The 26,476-nt window shown below is 46.3% G+C and overlaps 1 protein-coding gene across 5 annotated transcripts in view; it reads right to left on the reverse strand.

The window, feature by feature from the left end:
- The window catches only part of mterf3 (mitochondrial transcription termination factor 3), a 71,680-nt gene that overhangs the window by 42,884 nt on the left and 2,320 nt on the right, over nt 1-26,476 (reverse strand). For 4 of the 5 annotated variants that reach the window (XM_055633715.1, XM_055633714.1, XM_055633717.1 and 1 more), the window contains exons 2-8: nt 24,904-25,253; nt 23,166-23,318; nt 20,356-20,545; nt 19,541-19,688; nt 18,702-18,773; nt 15,068-15,229; nt 8,856-11,560 (exon numbers count right to left, since the gene is read on the reverse strand). In XM_055633715.1, the coding sequence (XP_055489690.1) occupies nt 11,366-11,560; nt 15,068-15,229; nt 18,702-18,773; nt 19,541-19,688; nt 20,356-20,545; nt 23,166-23,318; nt 24,904-25,231 (1,248 nt within the window). In that variant the 5' untranslated portion in view covers nt 25,232-25,253 and the 3' untranslated portion in view covers nt 8,856-11,365. Of the gene's footprint in view, nt 1-8,855; nt 11,561-15,067; nt 15,230-18,701; nt 18,774-19,540; nt 19,689-20,355; nt 20,546-23,165; nt 23,319-24,903; nt 25,254-26,476 lie in introns of those variants that run through there. The other variant, XM_055633718.1, reaches the window with a different exon arrangement.

The raw sequence follows: 26,476 nt of genomic DNA on the forward strand, positions 1-26,476 counted from the left end.
AAGAACCTCAAAGATACGGCTGATGATAGGGCAAAACCTGCGAACGAAACTGAATGCTCTTCAACCACCGTCGCGCCCAAATCCAGATACAAAAGCGGGAGCGGAAACGATAGCGCACAGACAAGCGAAAGGGAAAACGTACTGTGATGCTAAACGCAGAGTACGAGCGCCGCGGTTCAAGGTCGGCGACTGGGTACGAATCAGCCGCCCAAACAGACAGCGTAAGCTCGCAATGGCACTCTCAAAGCCGATACAGATCAAACGGAGACTCGGCAAGAACACGTACCTCCAATAAGATGACATCAGATGGAACGCGAGGCGTCTCATCGCAAGCAGAGACAGGAAGACGACGAACCGGACGCTTTTCCTTTCCCGATATCCAGTCAAGACAGCGACTGCGGTCAGCATACAGCGGAGCAGCCAAATCCTGCTTCACGCTCTCAGCGACAGAAGAGGAGACCTCAGTGTCTGCAAGATTTTCAGCTGTGAAGCCATAAACCGGTATATTCACTGAGCAGTTATTTTTTGGAATTCTGTTTATTAATAGAGGACATGAAATTTGAAAGGACTTTGGACTGATTTCATATGGACATATTGACTTGATAACTGGAAGAGTACCTACCATGATAATTATGAAGATGAGAGTCCACTGGAGAAAATTACCGCCTTGGCCATCTCTACCCCTCCTACACCTCATAACTCAAGCCGTCAGATGAGAGAGAATCTGGCCCAGCTAGAATTCAAATTCACGGAACTCAAACAAGCACAGGCTAAGCAACTCTACCAGCTGAAAGAGGATTTCAAACAGCTGATGACGAAAAACGAGACTACCACCTCTGAGATGAAGAGAACCCTGCAAGAGCTGAGACAAGAAAACTGTGCACTCCCTGCCCAAATAGCCAAAATGAAGGAGGATATAAATAAGCAGGGAAAATAATTTGACAAGCAGCTCCAGAATGTCAGGGACAATCACCCAGAAGTTCCAAAAAGGACACACAAAAAAACACAGAGCCCAGCTGCTGCTCACTTTCCTATGGCTGCTCCAACCTCACTGATCTGCACTCAGCCGACCAATACACCATTTTTGGACACTCCTTCTGTTATGCCCGTCCCACTTAGGAAACCTGAACTAAAACCTCTGGTGACCTTGCCCGCAACACAACAACAAAAAAAATCAAGGCGAGGTGACCTGCAACCTCCTACCACCTCCCACGCATATGTTGAAAACCTTCCTCGACTATGATGAAAACCTCCTTCGACCGGTGGCAACCTCCTTTGACTAATTTGAAAACTGGCTTTGTTAAATTGGTCCGCGATTAAACAACCCCCTTCGACCTCATACAACCAAACTGAAAACCAACAACCACCAGCGTCGACTGGTTACAGCTCAGCTGATCACGTGATGAAATGTCATGAATGGTTTTTTTCTTACAATAAAAGCCTCCCAGGTTTTTTTTTTTTTTATCATTCTGAACCATGAGAGCAGGGAAGGTACAAGTTAGGTGGATGTTACTAAAAGTAAATCTACTGTTGTCAGCAGCAGCCCTTTTGCTTCATCAGCCTTTCAAGAAAGGCAGAAGGGAAAGCACAAGGGCGATGAGGAAACAGAAGAGGTGTCAGTGGGTGAAGCCCTTCTTGCAAAGAAGATTGATGCTTGGACAGTATGATAACCTGATGAATGTGCTGCAAGAGGAGGATTAGTCTGCATTTAATAACTTTCTACAAATCACCCCTGAGCTGTTTACAACTTTCCTCTGCTAAAAAGAACTCTGCAACTATGAATGAGCATGCCCAGGAGTGACAGAGGTCAAATGCTTATGTTAATATTAACCTTTTTTTCACCCAGTTTTTTCCAACCGGGAGGTCTTACCGTCGACTACCTTCGACCTCCCGTGACCACCTTCCACTAGCGTCACAATGACTTTGACTAAAAAATTACCGATTTTTAAAACGGCAACCTATTTTAAGTCGAAGCCGGTTTTGATTTTGTTGAAATAATCAAAGGAACATAGAAGCCTCGACCACGCGGAAACCACTTTCGACCATCAGGGAGAGTGACCAAAACCTCCGGGAACCTCATGGGAACTTTGGGTGCCGGGCAAGGTCACCAGAGGTTTCCGTTCAGGTTTCCTAAGTGGGACAGGGACATTACACAGCTCGCCCCAGAAATAGTCAACAGGCAACCCTCACCCGAGCTTCACCCAACCTCTTGCCCCCCCAATCTGAAGAGTAAAACCCCCAGGTAATCCTACTGACTGATTCCAATGGGAAGTTTCTGGACCCCCAGAGGCTGTTCCCAGGTCACCAGGTATTGGTTAAAACATGCAGCACCACAGACCATGCTATGAGGGTCCTGAGCAAAGACACCATCGGGAGCCCTCAATACCTTGTGATCCATACAGGCACGAATGATCTGCGCACCTTACGTCATGGTACTGCTGGGGCAATAAAGATGGCAGAAAAGGCCAGCAAGGAATTCCCTGATTCAAGGATCATGATCTCCACCCTGCTGCCCAGGACGGATACCCCACCCCATGTGATTCACAACACCAACATGGAGATCAGCAGAGGATGTGCCGCCCTCCCTAATGTCCAATTGGCCCACCACCTGACCATCGGTACATGGGACCTCCATAACGGAATACATCTAAACAGACAGGGGGCGAGGGTCTTCTCAAAGATAATGCTAATGATAGGGCCAAACCTGCGGACGAAACTGAATGCTCTTCAACCACCGGCGCGCCCAAATCCAGACACAAATGCGGGAGCGGAAACGATAGCGCACAGACAAGCGAAAGGGAAAATGTACTGTGATGCCAAACACAGAGTACGAGCACCACGGTTTAAGGTCGGCGACTGGGTACGAACCAGCCGCCCAAACAGACAGCGTAAGCTCGCAAGCGCACTCTCAAACCCGATACAGATCAAACGGAGACTCGGCAAGAACGCGTACCTCCTCTAAGATGACATCAGATGGAACGCGAGGCTTCTCATCGCAAGCCGACAGAGACAGGAAGACGACGAACCGGACGCTTTTCCTTTCCTGATATCCAGTCAAGACAGCGAACGCGGTCAGCATACAGCAGAGCAGCCAAATCCCGCTTCACGCTCTCAGCGACAGAAGAGGAGACCTCAGTATCTGCAAGATTTTCAGCGGTGACGCTATAAACCGTTATATTCACTGAGCAGTTATTTTTTGGAATTCTGTTTATTAATAGAGGACATGAAATTTGAAAGGACTTTGGACTGATTTCATATGGACTTAATAACTGGACTTAAATAATCGCCTTCATTTACAAGGAGGGGAAAATATGTTGTATCTATGTAAGACTGTCCTTAAACAGTCACCACAAGAGGGCTCTGTCCCTATATGTATGTTTTTCTCCGAATCAGTCAGGCAGCCATTTTGGCTTGAATAAACCCACGTGCTGGCACGGTACAACACGAGTCGATATCGAGTTATTATCCGTCAAACACAACACTATGCTCACAACTTGAATCTTGTTCTGTCTGTCGGCTAAATTCATACCTGAATGTACGAGCCTTTTCAAGACCACTGACGCTCTTGCCTCATTTTTCAGTCATTCTACAACACGATTGCAATTTCTTGATGAAATAGTGCAGAAACGCAAAACAAAGGCCGCACCAACCAGACGTGGCTTCAAACTCAAAGCAAATTGGGTTGAAAAACGCCATCCTCCATGACTTCACCCAGGCTGAAGCAAAAGTAGAACTTCAGATACTGGGTTTACTTGGCAAATATCTGACTGGGCCTTGGATGAAGCTCTTCTACACTTCAAGCCAGAATCAGATCAACCATGTTGTTGGTATCAAAGTGGTTAAAGGGATGATTGCTGCTCTAACGAAAGCCACAGAAAATCCAGAGAACTTGATATTGGCAAGGGAAGATTTCTTCGGTGAGGAGGTACATCTTGATGCCACATTGAAAAAGCTTTGGGAGCTACCAGTACATCCACAGTTCAGTTCAAAGATGAGGAGCTGTCTTCAAGCTGTCATCACTGTGTTGGAGAGGCAGTATAGTAATACTTTGAACTTGATGTAACTGAGAAACTGAAGGAGGAGACTGCATTAGCAAGATCACACAACATTGATGTGGAGGAGATAATGGGGATGTTTAGCTCAACGAAACAGAAATCTCCCAATGCCACCATGTGTTATTTGTCATATAGGATGCGGGCCTGCAAGAATAAAACAGTCAATTACCGTGATAATCTCGACTTTCTCAGTGAACGCCCACAGACGGAGACTTGGCTTCAAACTCAAAGCAAATCCAAACTATTTTGCAATATCATGGAGACCTCTGTAAACATTTTGACAGCATTAACACCAATCCTTTATTGTGGGATCATGAAACTGGTACGAGCAATGTAGGTATGTTGCAAAACTTACCTTCAGCGGCGCTGCAGATCTGTCGCGGCCCGTGTGCGCGACTTTGGTGCCTTTGAGGGGGGCGGGTTTAAAACGCCATTTTCTCTCGGCTATTGAAATCGAGGTTGTACAGCCTACTTAGTTGCTGACGAAAAATCGCTGCGACATTAGTTCGCTGCAGCTATTTTTAAACTAAATTGGTTTATTTAATTGTTATAGTAGGTTAAAAATCATCCTCTAAAGCCGCAACCGCCCACAATTGGACGGATCTCATGTAAGGGACAAGGCAAGGTAGGTTGTTTATTTTTACATTAAAAAGGGCTTCTTAAGATCCCTTTATACAAAATTTTATGTTGCGAGTAGCTGACTTGGGGGCCCATTCAATCCCGCAGTATTTTTCTGGGCATATGGGCTTCAAATCCACCGCAATGGGAACGTTCCAAACCATTGCGTTCCACAGAATCTCACTCGAAAGCTGATTTAAATAGCCATTAATTTACACCAAGGAAGAGTCTCACATTAACAGTGTTCATTTCACCACCACAAACAAATGTCTCTCTGCAGCAGTCGAGGAATTGGCTGGTGGGACTGCTGAGAACTATGCACAACATATTTGTGAAACAATTGACAATTTGTGTAAAACCTACACATATTTCGATCAGCAAGCAAATTATCAAGAAACCAGACAAAATATGATCGCCAACATTTCAAACACAATGAGTGGCAGGTGTGCAGCAAATCATGCTGCTATTAGAATTGTGAGTAGTGAGTGGGGTAAATATTTGAACGAGCTCTACTGCCACTTGCATCCTCTTGACTCCATTGCTACATCAGTTCGCTCAGCCCTAAAAATGCAGAAACAATCCAGAGGATAATTCTTGTTTGGGAAAGACTGTCTAGCAGTCTATGCCATTCTGCAGATGAGCAAGCTTCATTATAAAAACGGAAAAGGGGACAGGAACATCCCCCGAGGTGTCCTCCCACGGTACCGTGGCAACAGATTGCACATACTGTTTCATATTAGTGGCAAACTCATAGAATATTATGATGACTTTGTTGTACTGCTGAATAGCGGAACATTCTGTGGGGGGGTTGTAAAGCGCCATCCTCCATGACTTTACCCAGGCTGAAGCAAAAGTAGAACTTCAGATACTGGGCTTACTTGGCAAATATCTGACTGAGCCTTGGATGAAGCGCTTCTACACTTCAAGCAAGAATCAGATCAACCACGTTGATGGTATCAAAGTGGTTAAAGGGGTGATTGCTGCTCTAAAGGAAGCCACAGAAAATCCAGAGAACTTGATATTGGCAAGGGAAGATTTCTTCGGTGAGGAGGTACATCTTGATGCCACATTGAAAAAGCTTTGGGAGCTACCAGTACATCCACGGTTCAGTTCAAAGATGAGGAGCTGTCTTCAAGCTGTCATCACTGTGTTGGAGAGGCAGTATAGTAATACTTTGAACTTGATGTAACTGAGAAACTGAAGGAGGAGACTGCATTAGCAAGATCACACAACATTGATGTGGAGGAGATAATGGGGATGTTTAGCTCAACGAAACAGAAATCTCCCATTGCCACCATCTGCTATTGTCATATAGGATGCGGGCCTGCAAGAATAAAACAGTCAATTACCGTGATAATCTCGACTTTCTCAGTGAACGCCCACAGACGGTGAGACTTGGCTTCAAACTCAAAGCAAATCCAAACTATTTTGCAATATCATGGAGACCTCTGTAAACATTTTGACCATCCTTCCCGAGGCTTTTGGAGGCTCGGAGCAGGTCGGGGCCGCTATCGACCGCGTGTCCACTGCTACCAGTCGGCCCCCCCGTCAAAATCCGGCCGCCATTGGGCATTCCACTGCAGGCACGTCCTTCCTGCAAGGCCCGCCTGCAGTTCCACCCAACGCCAGCAGAGGGGGTTGGTGCTATTATCATCGTCGCTGGGATGCTGCAGCAAGGCAATGTCGCCCACCCGGTTCATTCCCGGGAAACGAAGGGGCCGGTCGTCTTCGCCTGGGATCGCCACACTGGAGGTCAATTCCTCGTGGACACTGGTGCGGAAGTGAGTGTTCATCCTTCCTTCATTGCTGACATCCGTGCCGGCAAACGGGGTCCCCTCCTCACCGCGGCGAACGGGAGTGCTATTCGCACCTACGGGGTTGGCACCATCACCCTCAACTTTGGCCGCAGCTGCTTTCGTGGGAGTTCGTCATCGCCGATGTTTCTCAGCCGCTGCTGGGTGCCGACTTCCTTCGAGCCCATTCACTGCTCGTGGATGTCAAGCGGCGGCGCCTGATGCACTCCGTCACGTTGGACCCGGTCTTCCTCCGCATTGGTGAGCCCTGATGGCCCCCTGTCGTCCGTGGATGCGACTTTTGCGCGCACACTGGCGGATTAACCGGACATCCTCGAACCCCACTTCCACTCCTGTGCAGGGTGTTTGAGGTGCTCCATGGGCTTGCGCATCCCTCCGTCAGGGCGACAACGGCCCTGGTAGCCTCCCGCTTCATGTGGCACCGGCTGCGCAAGGTTGGACATTGGGCGCGCACTTGCATCCCGTTCCAGACTGCCAAGCAGCAACGACACGTGCGTGCACTGTTGCAGGAGTTCAACATCCCTCGGCAGCGGTTCGACCACATCACGTGGACATCGTGGGGCCGCTGCCGCTGTCCCGGGGCATGACCTATCTCTTCACCGTCAACGACCACTTCACGCAGTGGCCTGAAGCCATTCCGCTACCTGATTCTTCAATGGCCACTTGCGCTCCGGCCTTGGTGGCGCACTGGATCATCCGGTTCGGTGTGCCACTGGACATAACATCCGACCGGGAGCCTCAGTTCACGTCGGAACTTCGGACACTCTGCAACGTCTTCGGCAGACGGTGGGCAAGCTGGCGCCGGTGCCCACGTCTCGTCATGGGTCCTTCCGTCCGCACGTTCCCTCTGCTCGGGAGGACTGCCAGTTCATCTTCCTGCGCATGGATGCTCATCGGACACCTCTCCAGAGGCCATATGAGGGTCCCTTCCGAGTCCTAGAGCATGGCTCGTCTACATTGGGGGACTGTGTCTTTGGCACAGTGGTGTGCAATGTTGGAGCCCCACAGGTAATGGTTCTGGCTCCGTTCCTCTTCACCCTGTGTACTGCAGACTTCAATTATAAGTCTGACACATGCCACGTACAGAAATATTCAGATGACACGGCGATTGTGGCATGTGTAGGGAACGGGCATGAGGAGGAATACACGGACTTGACCAGTGCTTTCTGTGTCTGGAGTAAAGAGAACTGTCTCATCCTGAATACAACCAAGACCAAAGAGATGGTGGTCAACTTTGGCAGGTCCAAGCTCCCCCTTCAGCCGGTCAACACTGCAGGGGCTGACATCGAGGTGGTGGAGACATATAAATATCTTGGAGTGCACCTGGATAACAAACTGGACTGGTGTGTCAACTCTGACTCCCTCTACAAAAAAGGTCAGAGCAGACTCTTTTTCCTCAGAAGGCTCAAATCCTTCAATGCGCTTAATGATATGCTGCACATGTATTACTATGCTGTGGTTGCAAGTGTCAGTTTTTACACTGTTGTCTGCTGGGGCAACAGCATCAGTGTGAAAAACAGCAAGAAGTTGGACAAACTGGTGAAACGGGCTAGCTCAGTGCTGGGGGGGGGGGGGGGGGGGGGGGGTGGGAAGATGGAGTGGACTCTGGGATGGATGTGCTTGAAAGACGTACGAGGCGCAAGGTGCAGGTCACCCTCGACAACTCCGGGCACTCCATGAAATTCTGGAGGGTCAAAAGAGCACTCATAACAACAACCTGCGCTGTAGAACAGAGCGGTTCAGGAGATCCGTCACCCCTGCAGCCATTAGATTTTATAATAAGGACCGCTAGGCTGGAGGAGGATGCTTTTGCATTTTTAATAGTTAATTATTGGGTCTTTTTAAGTATTTATTGATTTCAGGTATTGTCCATATTGTATTTTATGTATTTTTTTGTCTGCTTTCGTTCTGAATGTGTGGGTTTGTTGGTTGGGGGCTTCTGGACATCTGAATTTCCCTGAGGGGATCAATAAAGTATTTATTATTATTAACTTATATCAGAGTGCTGGACAGAGCAAAGTACGGAGGAGAGAAGGAACTGCCCAAGATCCAAAGCATACCATCTCATCTGTGAAACACAGTGGTGGGGGTGTTATGGCCTGGGCATGTATGGCTGCTGAAGGTACTGGCTCACTTATCTTCATTGATGATACAACTGCTGATGGTCGTAGCATAATGAATTCTGAAGTGTATAGACACATCCTATCTGCTCAAGTTCAAACAAATGCCTCAAAACTCATTGGCCGGCGGTTCATTTTACAGCAAGACTATGATCCCAAACATACTGCTAAAGCAACAAAGGATTTTTTTTTTCAAAGCTAAAAAATTGTAAATTCTTGAGTGGCCAAGTCAATCACTCAATCAGAACCCAATTGAACATGCCTTTTATATGCTGAAGTGAAAACTGAAGGGGACTAGCGCCCAAAACAAGCATAAACTAAAGGTGGCTGCAATACAAACCTGGCAGAGCATCACCAGAAAAGACACCCAGCAACTGGTGATGTCCATGAATCACAGACTTCAAGCAGTCATTGCATGCCAATGATATGCAACAAAATACTAAATAAGACTACTTTCATTTACATGACATTGTTGTGTCCCAAACATTATGGTGCCCTGAAATGGGGGGAGACTATGTATAAACACTATTGCCATTTCTACATGGTGAAACCAAAATGTATAAAAATAGCCTTCATTAACACCTGACAATGTGCACTTTAACCACATGTGATTTTTTTCTATTACAAATTTCAAATTTTGGAGTACAGAAGCAAATAATTGATGGGTGTTTGTCCCAAACATTATGGAGGGCACTGTGTGTCGTCAGCAAATATGGAGAGGTAGATCGCTCTCTAATAGTAAGCAGAAAATAGATGCAGGTGTAGGCCATTTGGCCCTTCGAGCCAGCACCGCCATTCAATATGATCATGGCTTATAGGATGGCCAGCCATGATCCTATTGAATGGCGGTCCTGACTTGGGCCGAATGGCCTACTCCTGCATCTATTTTCTATGCTTCTAGGTTTACTATTAGAAGCTTCGATAGGTTAGGCAGACAGAACCTCTTTCCCAAGGTGGAAAGGTCAAAGGCCAGAGGGTCTGTCTGGTGAGAGGGCGACAACATTTCAAGGAGTAAGGATAAGAATAAGGAGTAAGCCATTTAGAACAGAGACAAGGAAACATTTTTTCCTCACAGAGAGTTGTGAGTCTGTGGAATTCTCTGCCTCAGAGGGCGGTGGAGGCAGGTTCTCTGGATGCTGTCAAGAGAGAGCTAGATAGGGCTCGTAAAAATAGCAGTGTCAGGGGATATAGGGAGAAGGCAGGAACGGGGTACTGATTGGGGATGAACAGCCATGATCACATTGAATGGCGGTGCTGGCTCGAAGGGCCGAATGGCCTACTCCTGTACCTATTGTCTAATGAGGTGTGAAAGGCCAGTTTTTACACAGAGAAAGGTTTGGTACCTGGAACGCACACAGCCAGAGGCCAGTGGTGGTTGTGGGGTATGGGATAGTGGCTTACAGCCTGCAGCTGCAGAGTGTGGCGAAGCACTTAAGAGCCTGTCCCACTTCGACGACACTTTTGGCGACTGCCAACCGACTAGTTTTAATGGAATCCACCTACAACACTTGGCGACAACCTACGACAACACCTTCGTCAACCTACGACAGCAAAAATTGTCACCACTGTCGTCGAAAATGTTTCAACATGTTGAAAATTTTGCGGCAGTCGCCTGTAGTCGCCCAAAAAATCGCCTAAATGGGACAGGCCCATTAACAACTGAGACTTGAAATTGGTACAGACTCTGTATACCGTCTTGGTACAATTAGTGTACACTTGCACTGTATCCAGGATGCTTATCCAAGATGTATTTTAGTGCTTGGGTACAGTGATACCTATACTGGACTCTATTCAAAATGAATTTCACTGCACCTCAACTTCCTTTGGCAAACAAAGTACACTTGAACCACTGCATTGAAGAGGTCTTTGGATAGGTACATGGATACGCAGGGACATAGATCACATGCTGACAGATAAGGTTAGCTTATCTTGGCATCATGTTCAGCATGGACATTGGGGGTCGAAGGGCCTGCTCCTGTGCTGTACTGTTCTTCAGTTATTAGTTTAGTTTAGAGGTACAGTATGGAAACAGGCCCTTCGGCCCACCGAGGCAGTGCCGACCAGCAATCACCCGATGCACTAGTTTGATCCTACATTCCAGGGGGAATTTACAGAAGCCAATTAACCTACAAACCTGTGCGTCTTTGCTGTTAGGGAGGAAGGCGTAAGCCATTTAGAACGGAGATGAGGATACACTATATACTTTAGAAGGATGAGAGGGCATCTTATTGAAACATATAAGATTATTAAGGGTTTGGACACGCTAGAAGCAGGAAACATGTTCCCGATGTTGGGGGAGTCCAGAACGAGAGGCCACAGTTTAAGAATAAGGGGTAAGCCATTTAGAATGGAGATGAGGAAACACTTTTTCCACACAGAGCTGTGAGTCTGTGGAATTCTCTGCCTCAGAGGGCGGTGGAGGCCGGTTATCTAGGTACTTTCAAGAGAGGGCTCTTAAAGATAATGGAGTCGGGGGATATGGGGAGAAGGCAGGAAGGGGGTACTGATTAAGGATGATCAGCCATGATCACATTGAATGGCGGTGCTGGCTCGAAGGGCCGAATGGCCTACTCCTGCACCTATTGTCTATTGAAACCGGAGCACCCGGAGATATCCCAGGCGGTCACCAGGAGAACATACAAACCCTGCACAGGCTGCACCCGCTGTCAGGATGGAACCCGGGTCACTGACACTGTGAGGCAGCAACTCTACCTGCCGCGCCACCATGCCGCCCAGTCCACGAAGCCACGTAAATAATTTAGAGCGTTTTTTGGAACGTCTCAAAGTCTGACAACATGGCTTTTGCTAACGTCACACAAAATACATCGTCGGGCGTTGCCACCAGTTTATCCAGGGGAATGTAGTTGGGCTGAGATGGGTCATACTGGGCCCGGCCCACATGCTGGAGAAACAGGTGTCGATCTTTTATCCTCAAAAACTTTGCATTGAAAGCCTAGGACAATAAATAACAAGGACCTCGTATTAGGGGGGGAGGGGTCAGACTTCCCAATAATTAGATGGTAACATTAGAAAAATACTCAAAAGATTTTTGAAATGTAATTGACAATTGGAATGATCTGCAGACAAATACAGACACAAAAAGCTGGAGTAACTCAGCATGCAGTGAAGAAAGCGAATGGCATGTTGGCCTTCATAACAAGAGGAATCGAATATAAGAGCAAAGGGGTCCTTCTATAGTTGTACAGGGCTCTAGTGAGACCACACCTGGAGTATTATGTGCAGTTTTGGTCCCCTAATTTGAGGAAGGACATTCTTGCTATTGGGGGAGTGCAGCATAGGTTTACAAGGTTAATTCCTGGGATGGCAGTACTGTCAAATGCTCAAATGATGGAGCAGCTGGGCTTATACACTCTGGAGTTTAAAAGGATGAGAGGGTATCTCACTGAAACATATAAGATTGTTAAGGGTTTGGACACGCTAGAAGCAGGAAACAGGTTCCCGATGTTGGGGGTGTCCAGAACCAGGGGCCACAGTTTAAGAATAAGGAGTAAGCCATTTAGAACAAGATGAGGAAACACTTTTTCTCACAGAGAGTGGCGAGTCTGTGGAATTCCCTGCCTCAGAGGGCAGTGGAGGCAGGTTCTTTGGATGCTTTCAAGAGAGCTACTTAGGGGATAGCAGAGTGAGGGGATATGGGGAGAAGGCAGGAACGGGATACTGACTGGGGGTGATCAGCCATGATCACATTGACTGGCGGTGCTGGCTCGAAGGGCCAAATGGCCCAGTCTAGCATCTATTGTCTATCTCTGGAGAGATGCCTAGTTACTCCAGCTTTTTGTGACAAATTAAAATCGCACCCACTGAGAATAATACTCAACAACTGGACAATTTCTAATATGTAAAGAAAATTAGCCTACATTAAATCGACAGCTATGTAAACTGTGCCCTGATAGTAATACCAGAGGCATGTCCCTTCAACATGGATGGTTTTTGTTTCTTGTTTTTCCCCTTCTAAACCCTCTGGAGGAAACTCGAGGTTGAACTGAAAGCTTACACTTCAGGAATGTGTTAAATTTGCCATTTATAACTTTCTGATGGTTCAGTTAAGAGATACAGTGTGGAAACAGGCTCTTCGGCCCACCGAGTCCGAGCCGGCCAGCGATCATTCATGCACTAGTTCTATCCTACAAACAAGGGACAATTTACAGAAGCCAACTAACCCTCATGTCTTTGGAGTGCGGGAGGAAACCGGAGAGTCCGGAGAAAACCCGCGCGGTCACAGGGGAACGTACAAACTCCGTACAGACAGCACCATAGTGATTTGGAGACTTCATTGTTTGCCTTCTGTGGTAAACCTAGGTTATTCTCAGGAAGATTAGTTTCCTCTTCCGAAACAACATCGCTACAATTTGCAGCGGAGGCAGAACAGCGGGGCTGGAGAGCTAAGATCTGCCCGGTAGAAGTTGGATGTCGAGGATTCGTGGCAACATCTACCTTAAGACTGATGAAAAACCTGGGGATCAGCGGACAAGCCCTACGCCCGGCCATCAAAGAAACATCACGGGTGGCAGAGCGGAGTAGCCAGTGGCTCTGGTCTCCCAAATAGCCGACTTGACAGATGCAGAGGGGGGTGGTTCCAGGACGCAACTGGAGACGTCGTGGGTCCAATCAGCGAAATGTCGATGAAAGTAGGTGCCCACTTGATAACCCCAATGACGTATCTGCCTAGCCTTTCTCAACATCGGAGGAGCATAGGTGAGTGCAGAAGGCTCCCACCACCATCGGGAGTAAATTGATATTTGGCACTTTGGACTTTTAACACCTCGTCCTGTGTATTTGTAAACAATGATTTATAAAATGTAATTATACAGCATCAACAGGATAAGTTTCTAAGGACATTTTGAACACCTTTTCTTCAAATGTTATTATGGTAATTCATTTCCAAAATTGTAACTCTCATCTAAGATTTTTATTTACTCTGGTAGAACCCAATGCTGGCATGTGTAAAAAGCATTTAAATGATGAAATCATCTGTCACCACACTGTGACCATGTGGGTTTCCTCCTGGTGCCCCGGTTTCTTTTCACATCCTAAAGTCAAGCCGGTTTGTATGTTAATTGTACGGGATGATCGCTGGTCGGCGTGGACAGATATAATGCATACTATAGATACCATGTTACTAGTTTTACATTTGTTTATTTAGCCTGGTCAATCTGTGGAATCCTTCGCCACAGAAGGCTGTGGAGGCCGTCAGTGGATATTTTTAAGGCAGAGTTAGATAGATTCTTGATTAGTACAGGTGTCAGAGGGTATGGGAAGAAGGCAGGAGAATGGGGTTTGGAGGGAGAGATAGATCAGCCATGATTGAATGGCGGAGTAGACTTGATGGGTCAAACGGGCTAATTCTACTCCTATTACTCCTATTCCTTATGACGAAGGGCCCATTTTCACGCTGTGTCTCTAAACAAACTACTTGGGCTCTTTAAATTGCCCCTGGTGTGTGGAGAGTGGATGAGATAGTGTGACAACATAGAACTAATGTGAATGGGTGATCGCTGGCCAGCATGGACTCGGTGGGCCAAAGGTCCCGTTTCTATGCTGCATCTCTGAACCAAACTAAATTCTAATATATACTATTAGATATAATTTATACTATAGATACTATGCTACTAGTTTAAAATGTGTTTATTTTGGTAGAATCCAATGCTGATACGTGAAAAGGGCATTATAATTATGAAGAAACAAGGAACTGCAGATGCTGGTTTGCCAAGGAAAGAGACAAAGTTGCTAGAGTAACTCAGAGGGTCAATTCTTGCTTGTTGCAGCACAACAGAATATATAAACATATTACATGACGGGAGAAAAAGCAAGTTCAGTGTGTATATATACACATGCACACATACTCAATAAATAAACAAATATACTGCAATAATAATAAGTCTATTGTAGTTCAGAGCTTATCCGCTGTTGTGTTTAATAGCCTGATGGCCGTAGGGAAGAAGCTGTTCCTGAACCTGGACGTTACAGTTCTCAGGCTCCTGTACCTTCTTCCCGATGGCAATGGTGAAATGAGTGCGTGGCCAGGATGGTGTGGGTCTCTGATGATGTTGGCTGCCTTTTTAAGGCAGCGACTTCGAAAGATTCCTTCGATAGTGGGAAGGTCAGAGCCGGTGATGGACTGGGCAGTAGTCACAACTTTTTGCAGTCAAAGACTTCTGTGTTTATCCTTGGTAAACCAGCATCTGCATTTGTTGTCGTGTTTAATAGCCCGATGGCTGTAGGGAAGAAAAGCATCTTCTCTGGAGCAAGCGTCCCTGGAGAAAAGCATCTCTGGAGAAAAGGAATGGGTGACGTTTCATCTTGACCCAAGATGTCACCTATTCCTTTTCTCCAGAGATGCTGTCCGACCCGCTGAGTTACTCCAGCTTTTTATCTTTGAATGTACTGTTTCCCAGCTTTGATATTTACTATAATAAATGTACTAAACATGTATATTTACCTGAGGAAACTTTGTGATCAGATGGTGAGGAATGCCCATTGTATTGTGCAGGTAATCGAACAATCTAGTCACTTTACTCTTGCTGGCAAGGAGTAGCTTAGGGACACACGTGACCATTTGCTGGATTTCATTCTCACGAAAGCCCAACTCAATCCGACAAACCTGGAAAGCAAGAGAACTGAGGGTAGACACAAAATGCTGGAGTAACTCAGCGGGTGGGGCAGCGTCTCTGGAGAGAAGGAATGTGTGACATTTCGGATCAAGGCCATTCTTCAGATTAATCAGGGGAGAGGGAGATACACAGATAAGGACGGGTGAGGTGTGAAGACAGGACAAGGGAATGAAGATCAAGGAAAAATGTATGTCTTGTGTTCACACCTTACACTTCCTTATCTATGCATCTCCCTCCTGAAAAAAAGGACGCTACCCAAAATGTCACCCGTTCCTTCTCTCCAGAGATGCTGCCTGTCCCGCTGAGTTACTCCAGTATTTTGTGTCTACCTTCGATTAAAACAAGCATCTGCAGTTCTTTCTTACATAGAAACATAGAAAATAGGTGCAGGATTAGGCCATTCGGCCCTTCGAGTCTGCACCGCCATTCAATATGATCATGGCTGATCATCCAACTCAGTATCCTGTACCTGCCTTCTCTGCTAGCCGTAGGTACATGTGGCATCAAGTAGGTCGGGGCGTTTTTTCTAGCCTGATGAAAAATGTCCAGGAGTAAAAAAGGTCGTGAATTAGGTCGTGAAAGTGGGACAGGCCTTGAAGAACAATGGAGGGCCCATCGTGGGAGGACCACAGTGAGGAAGGTGGGGGTAAAAATAAAGGGGGACTTGGCGGGGGTGGGGATGGGGGATTTGTAACGTTGTAAGCGCCCTCTATTGGCGACTATTTGTATACCTTGGGTGTGCAAGCAAAGAATTTCACTGTGACTTGCCACGTGAGAATAAAGTATACAATTCCATAGAACATGGTATATGTGCTGCTTCAAACCACAGAAGCAGATCCACAACCACATATTACAATCGCTCCACACTCTTAAAACTCCGCTTCTACAGCAACATTTCCTCTATGCTGTAAATGGCTTGATTGTAATCAGTTATTAGAAACATAGAAAATAGGTGCAGGATTCAGCCATTCGAGCACCTATGTTTCTATGGTTACTGCCGTATATCAAGAAAATGTGATGACACCCAATTTGGAAAACAATGGTAAAACTGGCAATACAGTATCGCAGCGGGTAGAGCTGATGGCTCTCAGCACCAGAGGCCCGGTTCAATTCTGACTACGGGTGCTGTGTATGTGTGGATTCTACCGCTGCGCCACCGTGCCGCTCTCAGTTCGGACACGATGGGCCGAAGGGCCCATTTCCGCGCTGTATCTCTAGAAAGACAGAAACTAGGTGCAGGAGTAGGCCATTCGGCCCTTCAAGCCAGCAACGCCATTCAATACGATCATGGCTGATCATCTAGAATCAGTACCCTGTTCCTGCTTTTTCCCCATATCCCTTGATTCTGTTAGCCCAAAGAACTGTATCCAACTCTCTCTTGAATACATCCAGTGAATTGGCCTCCACTGCTTGCTGTGGCAGAGAATTCCACAGATTCACAACTCCTTGGGTGAAAAAGTTTTTCCTCATCTCAGTCCAAAATGGCCGACCCCTTATTCTTAAACTGTGACCCCCTGTTTCTGTCTTTCCGTTGACTGGATAACATGCAACAAAAGCTTTTCACTGCACCTTGGTACACGTGACAATAAACTAAATTAAATTTACATCACCGGATGGTAAACACGCTTCTGCAGCCACCATATAGAAGTCATAACTAACACCGGGTGCATGGAACGAGCTGCCAGAGGAGGTGGTTGAGGCAAGTCCTATAACATCATTTAAAATGGGTATCACAGTGGTGCAGCAGCAGAGTTGCTGCCTTACAGCACCGGTTCAATCCCGACTACAGGTGCTGTTTGGACGGAGTTTGTACGTTTTCCCTGTGACTACGTGGGTTTTCTCCACGTGCTGCAGTTTCCTCCCATAACCCAAAGCCGTGCGGGTTTGTAGGCCAATTGGCTTCTACAAATTGCCCCCAGTGTGTCGGATAGAACTGCAGTACGGGGTGATCGCTGATCGGCGCAGAAGCGCCTGATTCCATGCTGCATCTCCTAACTAAACTAAGGCTCTTGGACAGGTACATGAACAGGAAAAGTTTAGAAGGATACAAGCCAAACACAGTCAAATGGGACTAATTTAGATGGACCACCTGGGTCAGCATGGATGAGTCATGCAGTACGATTCTCTGTGTAATCAACAACGTTGTAACTGAAGATAGACACAAAAAGCTGGAGTAACTCAGCATGACAGGTAGCATCTCTGGACAGAAGCAATGGGTGACGTTCTCCAGAGATGCTGCCTGGCCCGCTGAGTTACACCAGCTTTTTGTGTCTACCTTCGGTTTAAACCAGCATCTGCAGTTCCTTCCTACAAATAATGCTGTAATGCAGGCAGATGGGACTAGTGTAGATGGGGTATCTTGGTTGGAGTGAGCATGTTGGGCCAAAGGGTCTGTTTCTGTGGCGTATGCTATGCCTCTTAATAATCTTGCAAAATTGATACATTGCAAAGAATTAAAAAAATGTTCCTGCTTTGATACATTACGGTTTGCATTGTAAACTTCAATCCACACTTTAAAGTGAAATTCCTTATAAATGGGGTTTATGGTGTTTTAAGAGCATCGTACAGGAGGAAAGTGAGACAGAGAAGTATTTTAAGGAGTAGCAAAATTTGCAGACATAGCTGCTGAAGGAAGGGCCATGAAGAATGGAGCACCTATATTCACGGATGAGCAAAATACTCATTAATAGGGGATAATACTCACGGAGCATTAATACTCAAGAGACATGCAGAGGATGAGCAGTGATCTTGTGAAGGTGTAAACTGTATCCCTCCCCCACCCATGTCACACTAGCTTCTCATTTTCACCTATCAGCTAACATTGGCCTGTTTCCTTTATCGTTATTTTTTTGCATATATTCTACATCATCGTTTTCATTGTTCTACATCATCGCCTACATTTCTCGTTTCCCTTATCCCTAACCAGTCTGAAGGGTCTCATCCCGAAACATCACCCACCCCTTCTCTCCAGAGATGCTGCCTGTCCCGCTGAGTCACTCCAGCTTTCTGTGTCTATCTTCGGTTAAAACCAGCATCTGCAGTTCCTTCCTACATATTTCCTCCCCCTTCTGCCGTGGGGTACATATGCCCCCCACCCCCCACCAATCATTGCACATCCCCAATCCTTTCAACTCATCATTTTAATTCCATGCTTCATGTATATTGTGTTTTTATGAATGTTGGCAGATCAATTTCCCTCCTGGATATAAATAAAGTTATATTGTATCACGTGGTAAAGGATGATGCAAAGCTCCCCGGGACACTCCCACCTCGCTCGCAGCTTCCCCTGGATTCTGCAGTTCCTTCCTACAGCAAAAAGCTTTTGTTTGCACACTATTAAATCAGATAGAACTATACACAAATACAATCAAGCCAAACTCAAGTATGAAAAGGTGCCACAAAGGGAATTTGAAATGAAGAAACACGACGCTGTTCGGAGAAGGTTATTGTCATTCCACTTACTCTAAGATTTTCCTTGACTGGCTCCAAGCTACCAGTCAGCAATTTAGGGAGTCGAATGACCAGATCTCGAGTCTAGGAAAGAATAGACAACACATTTCACGGAAATATCACTCAAGATAAAAAGATAGACAAAACAAAAATAACATCAAGAGCAGGAATTGACGGAATTCAAAAATAGCCTCACTTAAGTTATTAGCTTATCAGCACAGCCTAGTTTACTTATTGTCACGTGGTGCGAGATATAGTCAGCAGGACTATACATGATTACAATCGTCCTTCTAAACTCCAGCAAGTACAGGCCCAGTGCCGTCAAACGCTCTTCATATATTAACCCTGTATTAGCTGGAGTTTAGAAGGATGAGTGGGGAACCTCAGTGAAACTTACCGAACAGTGAAAGGCCAAGATAGAGTGGATGTGGGGAGAATGTTTCCACTAGTGGGAGAGTCTAGGACCAGAGGCCACAGCCTCATATTTAAAGGACGTTCCTTTAGGAAGGAGGTGAGGAACTTATTTCGTCAGAGGGTAGTGAATCTGTGGAATTCTTTGCCACAGACGGCTGTGGAGGCCAAGTCGATGGATATTTTTTTAAGAGATTGACTGATTCTTGATTAGAAAGGGTGTCAGGGGGTTTGGGGAGAAGGCAGGAGAATGGGGTTGAGAGAGAGAGAGAGAGAGATCAGCCATGATGGGCCATTTGATGGGCTGAATGGCCTAAATCTGCTCTTAGAACCTACAAACTTACATGAGGTCTCCTTAAGCGAAAATATCAAGTCTCCCCACTGGCATTTGCGGAGTTCTCCTGAGGGAACTTCCACATGGAAAGAATTAAATTATTTACCTTCTGTGTACTTAGTCCTAGTTCTTTCTGGTAGAATCCCAACCTGTTGTCCAGTCTTTCCACGCTGAAATTTAACAAATACGGAGCTCCTGACACCATCCGTGAAATGGCTGCTGTGCTGAATTTCTTCGATTGCAGATATTGTACCCTAAGATCAAAAAAAACATATTTTCTTAAAATATTTAAAACATCCACATTACAAAATTTATTACATTTGAACCCACAATTAAATTTTAGAAAACTTCATCATATAATGGAATATACTACTAGGGGAGAGATGGAGAGAGCGAGAGAGAGAGAGGGGGAAGGCAAGGGTTATTTGAAGTTAGAGAAGTCAAGATTCGTACTGCTGGGTTGTAAGCTGCCCCAGCGAAATATGCTGAAGAGAAACACAAGAGAATAAAGAGCTTAACAGGGAGGTGTTACAGAATTAACAGGTGGGCGGTCACGGTGGCGCAGCGGTAGATTTTCCGCCTTACAGTGAATGCAGCGCCGGAGACCCGAGTTCGATCCCGACTACAGGTGCTGTCTGTTCGGAGTTTGTACGTTCTCCCCGTGACCTGCGTGGGTTTCTCTCCGAGATCTTCAGTTTCCTCCCACACTCCAAAGACATGCAGGTTTGTGGGTTCATTGGCTTGGCGTATGTGTAAAATTGTTCCGAGTGTGTGGAGGACAGTGTTAATGTGCGGGGATCGCTGGTCGGCACGGATCCGGTGGGCTGAAGGGCCTGTTTCCGTGCTGTATCTCTAAAACTAAATGATGAACCTGCCTGCAGTCTCATCAGGCCCAAATGCAATTTGGAATTTAATCTTTACCTCTTCTGTAAATTCTCCAAGTCTTCAGTGAGGATGAAGGGATTCCTTGTGAGGAATGCTCCGAGCAATTCTTCTTCTACACCTACATCCTTCAGGAACAGAAGTCGATCTTTTACGTCTCGGTCAAAATCCAGTCGCAATAGCATATTGGCCACATTTGGTCGCTTTTGTAGTTTGGACAGGTCGACACCTATTATTATGCAATAAAACCCATAACAGTAAAATGCATTTGTCATTGTGACAATTAGTCATAAAAAAGCCACTCGTTCCAGCTGCCGAATAGTGATAAACACATACAAGGTCACAAGGAAGAGGAGTAGAATTAGGCCATTCGGCCCAACAAGTCTACTCCGCCATTCAATCATGGCTTGTCTATCTCTCCCTCCTAACCCCATTCTCCTGTCTTCTCCCCATAACCTCTGACACCTGTACTCATTAAGAATCTCTCTCTGCCATAAGAATATCCACTGACCTGGCCTCCAAAGAACTTCTGTGGCAAAGAATTTCACAGATTCACCACCCTCCGACTAAAGAAATCCCCCCTCATCTCCTTCCCAAAAGAACGTCCTTTAATTCCGAGGCTGCGACCTCTATTCCTAGACTCTCCCGCTAGTGGAACCATCCTCTCCACATCCATTCTATCCAAGCCTTTCACTATTCTGTCTGTTTAAATGAGGTTCCCCCCTCATTCTTCTAAACTCCAGTGAGTACAGGCCCAGTGCCGACAAACGCTCATCATAGGTTAACGTACTCATTCCTGGGATCATTCTTGTGTCATTTAGGGTCATACATGGAGTACAACCTTATCATACATCAGTACACTGTGAATGGCTCGAATGTAACCATATAGTGTCTCTCCAATGACTGATTAGCTCGCAACAAAAGCTTTTCACGGTACCGATACATAAGGTTGTACTCCGTGACAATATACTAAACTGAAACAGAAACAAAGTGCTGGAGGAACTCCGCAAGTCAGGCAGCATCTGTGGAAAGGAATGGACAGGCAATGCATCAAGTCGGGACCCTTCTTAAGACTTGCCCATACCTTCGATAGATGTTGCCCGACTCACTCCTCCAGCTTGGTGTTTTACAACAGACAGACAGACCTGGAGGGAGAGGTTGAGCAGGCTAGGACTTTATTCCTTGGAGCGGACGAGGATGAGCGGTTATCTCATGGAGGTGTACAAAATCATGAGAGGAATAGATTGGATAAACGCATACAGTCTTTGGCCCAGAGTAGGGGAATCAAGTGCTAGAGGAGCTAGGTTTAAGGTGAGGGGAGAAAGATTAACACTATCCTTTATCCACTAGGGGCAATTTTTACATTTACCAAGCCAATTAACCTACAAACCTGTACGTCTTTGGAGTGTGGGAGGAAACCGAAGATCTCGGAGAAAACGCACGCAGGTCAGGGGGAGAACGTACAAACTCCGTACAGACAGCACCTGTAGTCGGGATCGAACGCGGGTCTCCGGCGCTGCATTCGCCACCGGAGACAATTTATACTTATACCAAATATTCAAACCAAAGCCAATTAACGTCTTTGGAGTGCGGGAGGAAACCAAAAATAGACAACAGGTTCAGAAGTAGGCCATTCGAGCCAGCACCACCATTCAATGTGATCATGGCTGATCATCCACAATCAGTACCCCGTTCCTGCCCTCTCCCCATATCCTTTGACTCCTACATCTTTAAAAGCATTATCTAACTCTCTCTTGAAAGCATCCAGAGAATTGGCCTCCACTGCCCCCTGAGGGAGAGAATTCCACAGATTCACAACTCTTTGGGCGAGATCTCAGATATAGAAGGATCTTATAGAAACATATAGAAATTATAAAAGGACTGGACAATAAGATGCAGGAAAAATGTTTATTCAAGTCCAGAACCAGGGGCCAGTCTTAGAATAAAGGGGAGGCCATTTAAGATTAAGGTGACAAAAAACTTTTTCACCCAGAGAGTTGTGAATTTGTGGAATTCCCTGTCACAGAGGGCAGTGGAAGCCAAGTCACTGGATGGATTTAAGAGAGAGTTAGATAGAGCTCAAGGGGGCTAGTGGAATCAAGGTATATGGGGAGAAGGCAGGCGCGGGTTATTGACTGGGGACGATCAGCCAAAGTTACAGAGAAAGGTTGAATAAGTTAGGTCTTTATTCTCTGGAGCACAGAAGGTAAAGGGGGGGACTTGATAGAGGTCTTTAAAATGATGAGAGGGATAGACAGTTGATGTGGACAAGCTTTTCCCTTTGAGAATAGGGAAGATTCAAACAAGAGGACATGACTTCAGAATTAAGGGACAGAAATTTAGAGGTAACATGAGGGGGAACTTCTTTACTGAGAGAGTGGTAGCGGTGTGGAATGAGCTTCCAGTGGAAGTGGTGGAGGCAGGTTCGTTGGTATCATTTAAAATTAAATTGGATAGGCATATGGATGAGAAGGGAATGGAGGGTTATGGTATGAGTGCAGGCAGGTGGGACTAAGGGAAAATAATTGTTTGGCATGGACCTGTAGGGCCGAGATGGCCTGTTTCCGTGCTGTAATTGTTATATGGTTATGATCACAAAGAATGGCGGTGCTGGCTTGAAGGGCCGAATGGCCTCCTCCCGCACCTATTTTCTAAGTCTATGTCTATATTACAGATCTCGGAGAAAACCCACGCGGTCACGGGGAGAACGTACAAACAGCACCCGTGGTCGGGATCGAACCTGAGGCTCTAGCGCTTCAAGAGGGGCAAGGCAGCAACTCTACCACTGTGCTGCCCTAACGGTGCTGTCCTGCGATGTTCGATGTTCCACGTTCAGAGTTAGCACTCACCTAGAAGCACCAGCTTGGTCAGAGTCTCGGACCTGTCCACGTAGTCACGAAGCGTGAAAGAGGTTGGAGGGAGTGGTGGGCTCGCCTCAATGTGTAAAGCTTCCTCGTCAGATATTTCCTCAAACACCGACGGTAGTGGGACATCATCAAATACTGGAATTTTAATGAGAAAATCAACACATTAACCAAAATGGCTATAATTTGCGCTACAATGCTGAGAACTATATTCTGCCCTCTGTATCTTCCCCTTTGCTGTTGTACTTCAGGGTTACTTGATTGCATTTATGTACAGTATTATCGTTTAGTTTAAAGATGCAGCGTGCAAACAGGCCCTTCGACCCACCGAGTTAATGCTGACCATCGTTCACTAGTTCCGTCTGACACACTGGCCAATTCATCTGCAAACCTTCACGTCTTTGGAGTGTGGGAGGAAACCGGAGAAAACCCACGCAGGTCACGGGGAGAACGTGCAAACTCCGTACAGACAGCACCCGTAGTCAAGATCGAACCCGGGTCTCTGGTGCTGTAAGGCAGCAACTCTACCGCTGCCACCGTGACCGCCCACCGTTAATACTGTGACCCTCCCCATTAAGCTCTTTTTTTTCCCCTCTTGTATTTCTCTTGACATATTTCGATGGGGCCTTACAACCCAGTATGAATCTCTTCAAGTATTGCCTTCCCTGATTCTACCCCCCATGTATTCCTCCTTGACCTCCTGATTAATTTTACTGATTGTATGCCTCCTTGTCACCTTCACGTGCAAACTCCGTGCAGACAGCACCCGTAGTCAGGATCGAACCCGGGTCCCTGGCGCTAAGGCAGCGGTACAGCTGCTAATCTTATTTGATCTTATTGGATAGCAAAAACGTTTAATTCTGCCCTAGCATGCGAATTACAAGAAATTACAAAAATGATTTAAATTGAGTACTAACAAGTCAACATACATATTATTACATCGGTAGTTTGACAGATTTCCAAACGTATACTTGTTGATAACCTGGTACTTCAGAGTGTTCCAAAGCTGCTATCCAGTGGGCAGCACAGTGACGCAGCGGGTAGACCCGATGCCTCAAAACGCTGGACACCCAGGTTTGTTCCAGACTACGGGCGCTATCTGTACGGAGTTTGTACGCTCTCACCGTGACATGCGTGGAATTTCTCAGGGAGCTCCGGTTTCCTCCCACATTCCAAAGACACACAGGTTTGTAGGTTAATTGGCTTCTGTAAATTGTCCCTAATATGTAGGAGAGAATTAGCACACGAGTGATCACTGGTGGGCGTGGACACTGTATCTTCAATTGTGCCTGCGTAGATAGACACAAAATGCTGGAGTAACTCAGCGGGGGACAGGCAGCATCTCTGGAGAGAAGGAATGGGTGACGTTTCGGGTCGAGACCATTCTTCAGTCTGAAGAACGACACACATGAGTCCCGCTGAGTTACTCCAGCATTTTGTGTTGACCTTCGGTTTAAACCAGCATCTACAGTTCCTTCCTACAGGTAGTGCCTGCATAGAATCGGTGGGCCGAAGGGCCTATTTACATGCTGCATCTCTAAGCTGATGAACAGCGCTGAAGCTGGCATGGAATTTTGACTAAAGAATTGAAACATCGGAAGAAAGGTCTTGACCCAAAACATCACCCATTCCTTCTCTCCAGAGACGTTGCCTGTCCTGCTGAGTTCCTCTAGCATTGTGTGTCTATCTTTAAATTAAAAAGACAGCTTCTCCACCAGCTTACCTATGGGTAGTAAGCTGTCATCCGGTGCGGACAGTTCGGTTCGGCCCTGGTTGTGCTTTGTATTTTGCAACGGACTGTTGTCTACGAACTGCACCGAGTCAGCTTCTTCACTGGGTGGCGAGCCTGGTGCTGAGGAGCTGAAGCTAAAATGTGTCAACCTCCAGCGCTTTTGAACGAGGAAACACCGATGTCCGCCTGCACCAGTTGGAGGATGAAGGCTGTATGATGCTGCAGGCATCACCTTCACCTCTGGGTTGGAAGAGAAAAGGAGACCAAAAACTCTCAGTGAAGTCCACCTGTTGCATGCGCGGTGACACAGCGAGGCCATTTTTAAAATTCAAATCAAGATTCTGTGAAAGAAAAATTTGATAGATAAGTAGTCTTTACAGAGTCACACAGTGTGGAAACAAGGCCCCTCGGCCCAACTTTCTCACGCCGGCAAACATGTCCCATCTCCACTAATCCCACCTGCCTGCGTTTGGTCAATATCCCTACAAACCTGTCCCATGAATTTACCCCTCTAACTGTTTCTTAAACGTTGCGATAGTCCCAGCCTCACGGCCCGGTTCCACGCTGGATCTCTAAACTAAAACTATAATGCGCCAGTGTAGTAAAATATTTCATAATAAAAGAAAAGAATACATAGAAGAGTGCAGGTAGACACAAAATGCTGGAGTAACTCAGCAGGAGAGGGAGCATGTCTGGAGAGAAGGAATGGGCGATGTTTCAGGTCAAGACCCTTGTCTTCAATTTAAACCAGCATCTGCAGTTCCTTCCTATATAGAACAGTACAGGAACACGTCTTTCAGTTCACAATGCCTGTGCCTAAAATAATGCCAAGATAAGCTAATGTCATCTGCCTGCACGTTTCATATGTCTATTGAAAAGCATCTTAAGCACCACTGTCGTTTCTGCCTCCTCCCCCCCCCCCCCCCCCCCCCCCCCCATGCTTACCAGTGCTTTCCAGGTACCTACCCCTCACTGTACAAAACACTTGCCCCGCACATGGAGTGATGCAGTGTGGAAACAGGCCCATCAGCCCATCTCGTCCATACCAGCCAACATGTCCCAGCTACCCTAGTCCTACTTGCCTGCGCTTGGTCCATATTCCTCCAAACCTGTCCTATCCATGTACATGTCTAACTGTTTCTTAAATGTTGGGATAGTCCCAGCCTTTATCCTGCATCCGCACACTGTGGTCGTCTTGTTGTAATCACGCGTGGTCTTGTCATTGACTGGGTAGCACGCAACAAAAAGCGGTTCACTGTACCTTGGGTACACATAACAATAATAAACTGAACTGAAATTCTCACTTGCAGCAGCACAACACATATATAAACAGAAGATAAAACATAAAAATCTGGATTAACATGACTTTGTGACCACAACAAAGTTCTGTGTGTGTGTGCGCGCACGTGTGTGTGCGCGCGTGCTTGCGTGTAACTGTGTGTGCGTGCGTGTGTGTATATATATATATATATATATATACACAGTCATAGATTGATATAGCAATGTTACAAAATTTTGAGATTTTAAAAATCAAGTCTGCAATTTATCCCATCAGATAAAGCAT

This window comes from Leucoraja erinacea, chromosome 4 (assembly GCF_028641065.1).
Source record: "Leucoraja erinacea ecotype New England chromosome 4, Leri_hhj_1, whole genome shotgun sequence".
Taxonomy (NCBI): domain Eukaryota; kingdom Metazoa; phylum Chordata; class Chondrichthyes; order Rajiformes; family Rajidae; genus Leucoraja; species Leucoraja erinaceus.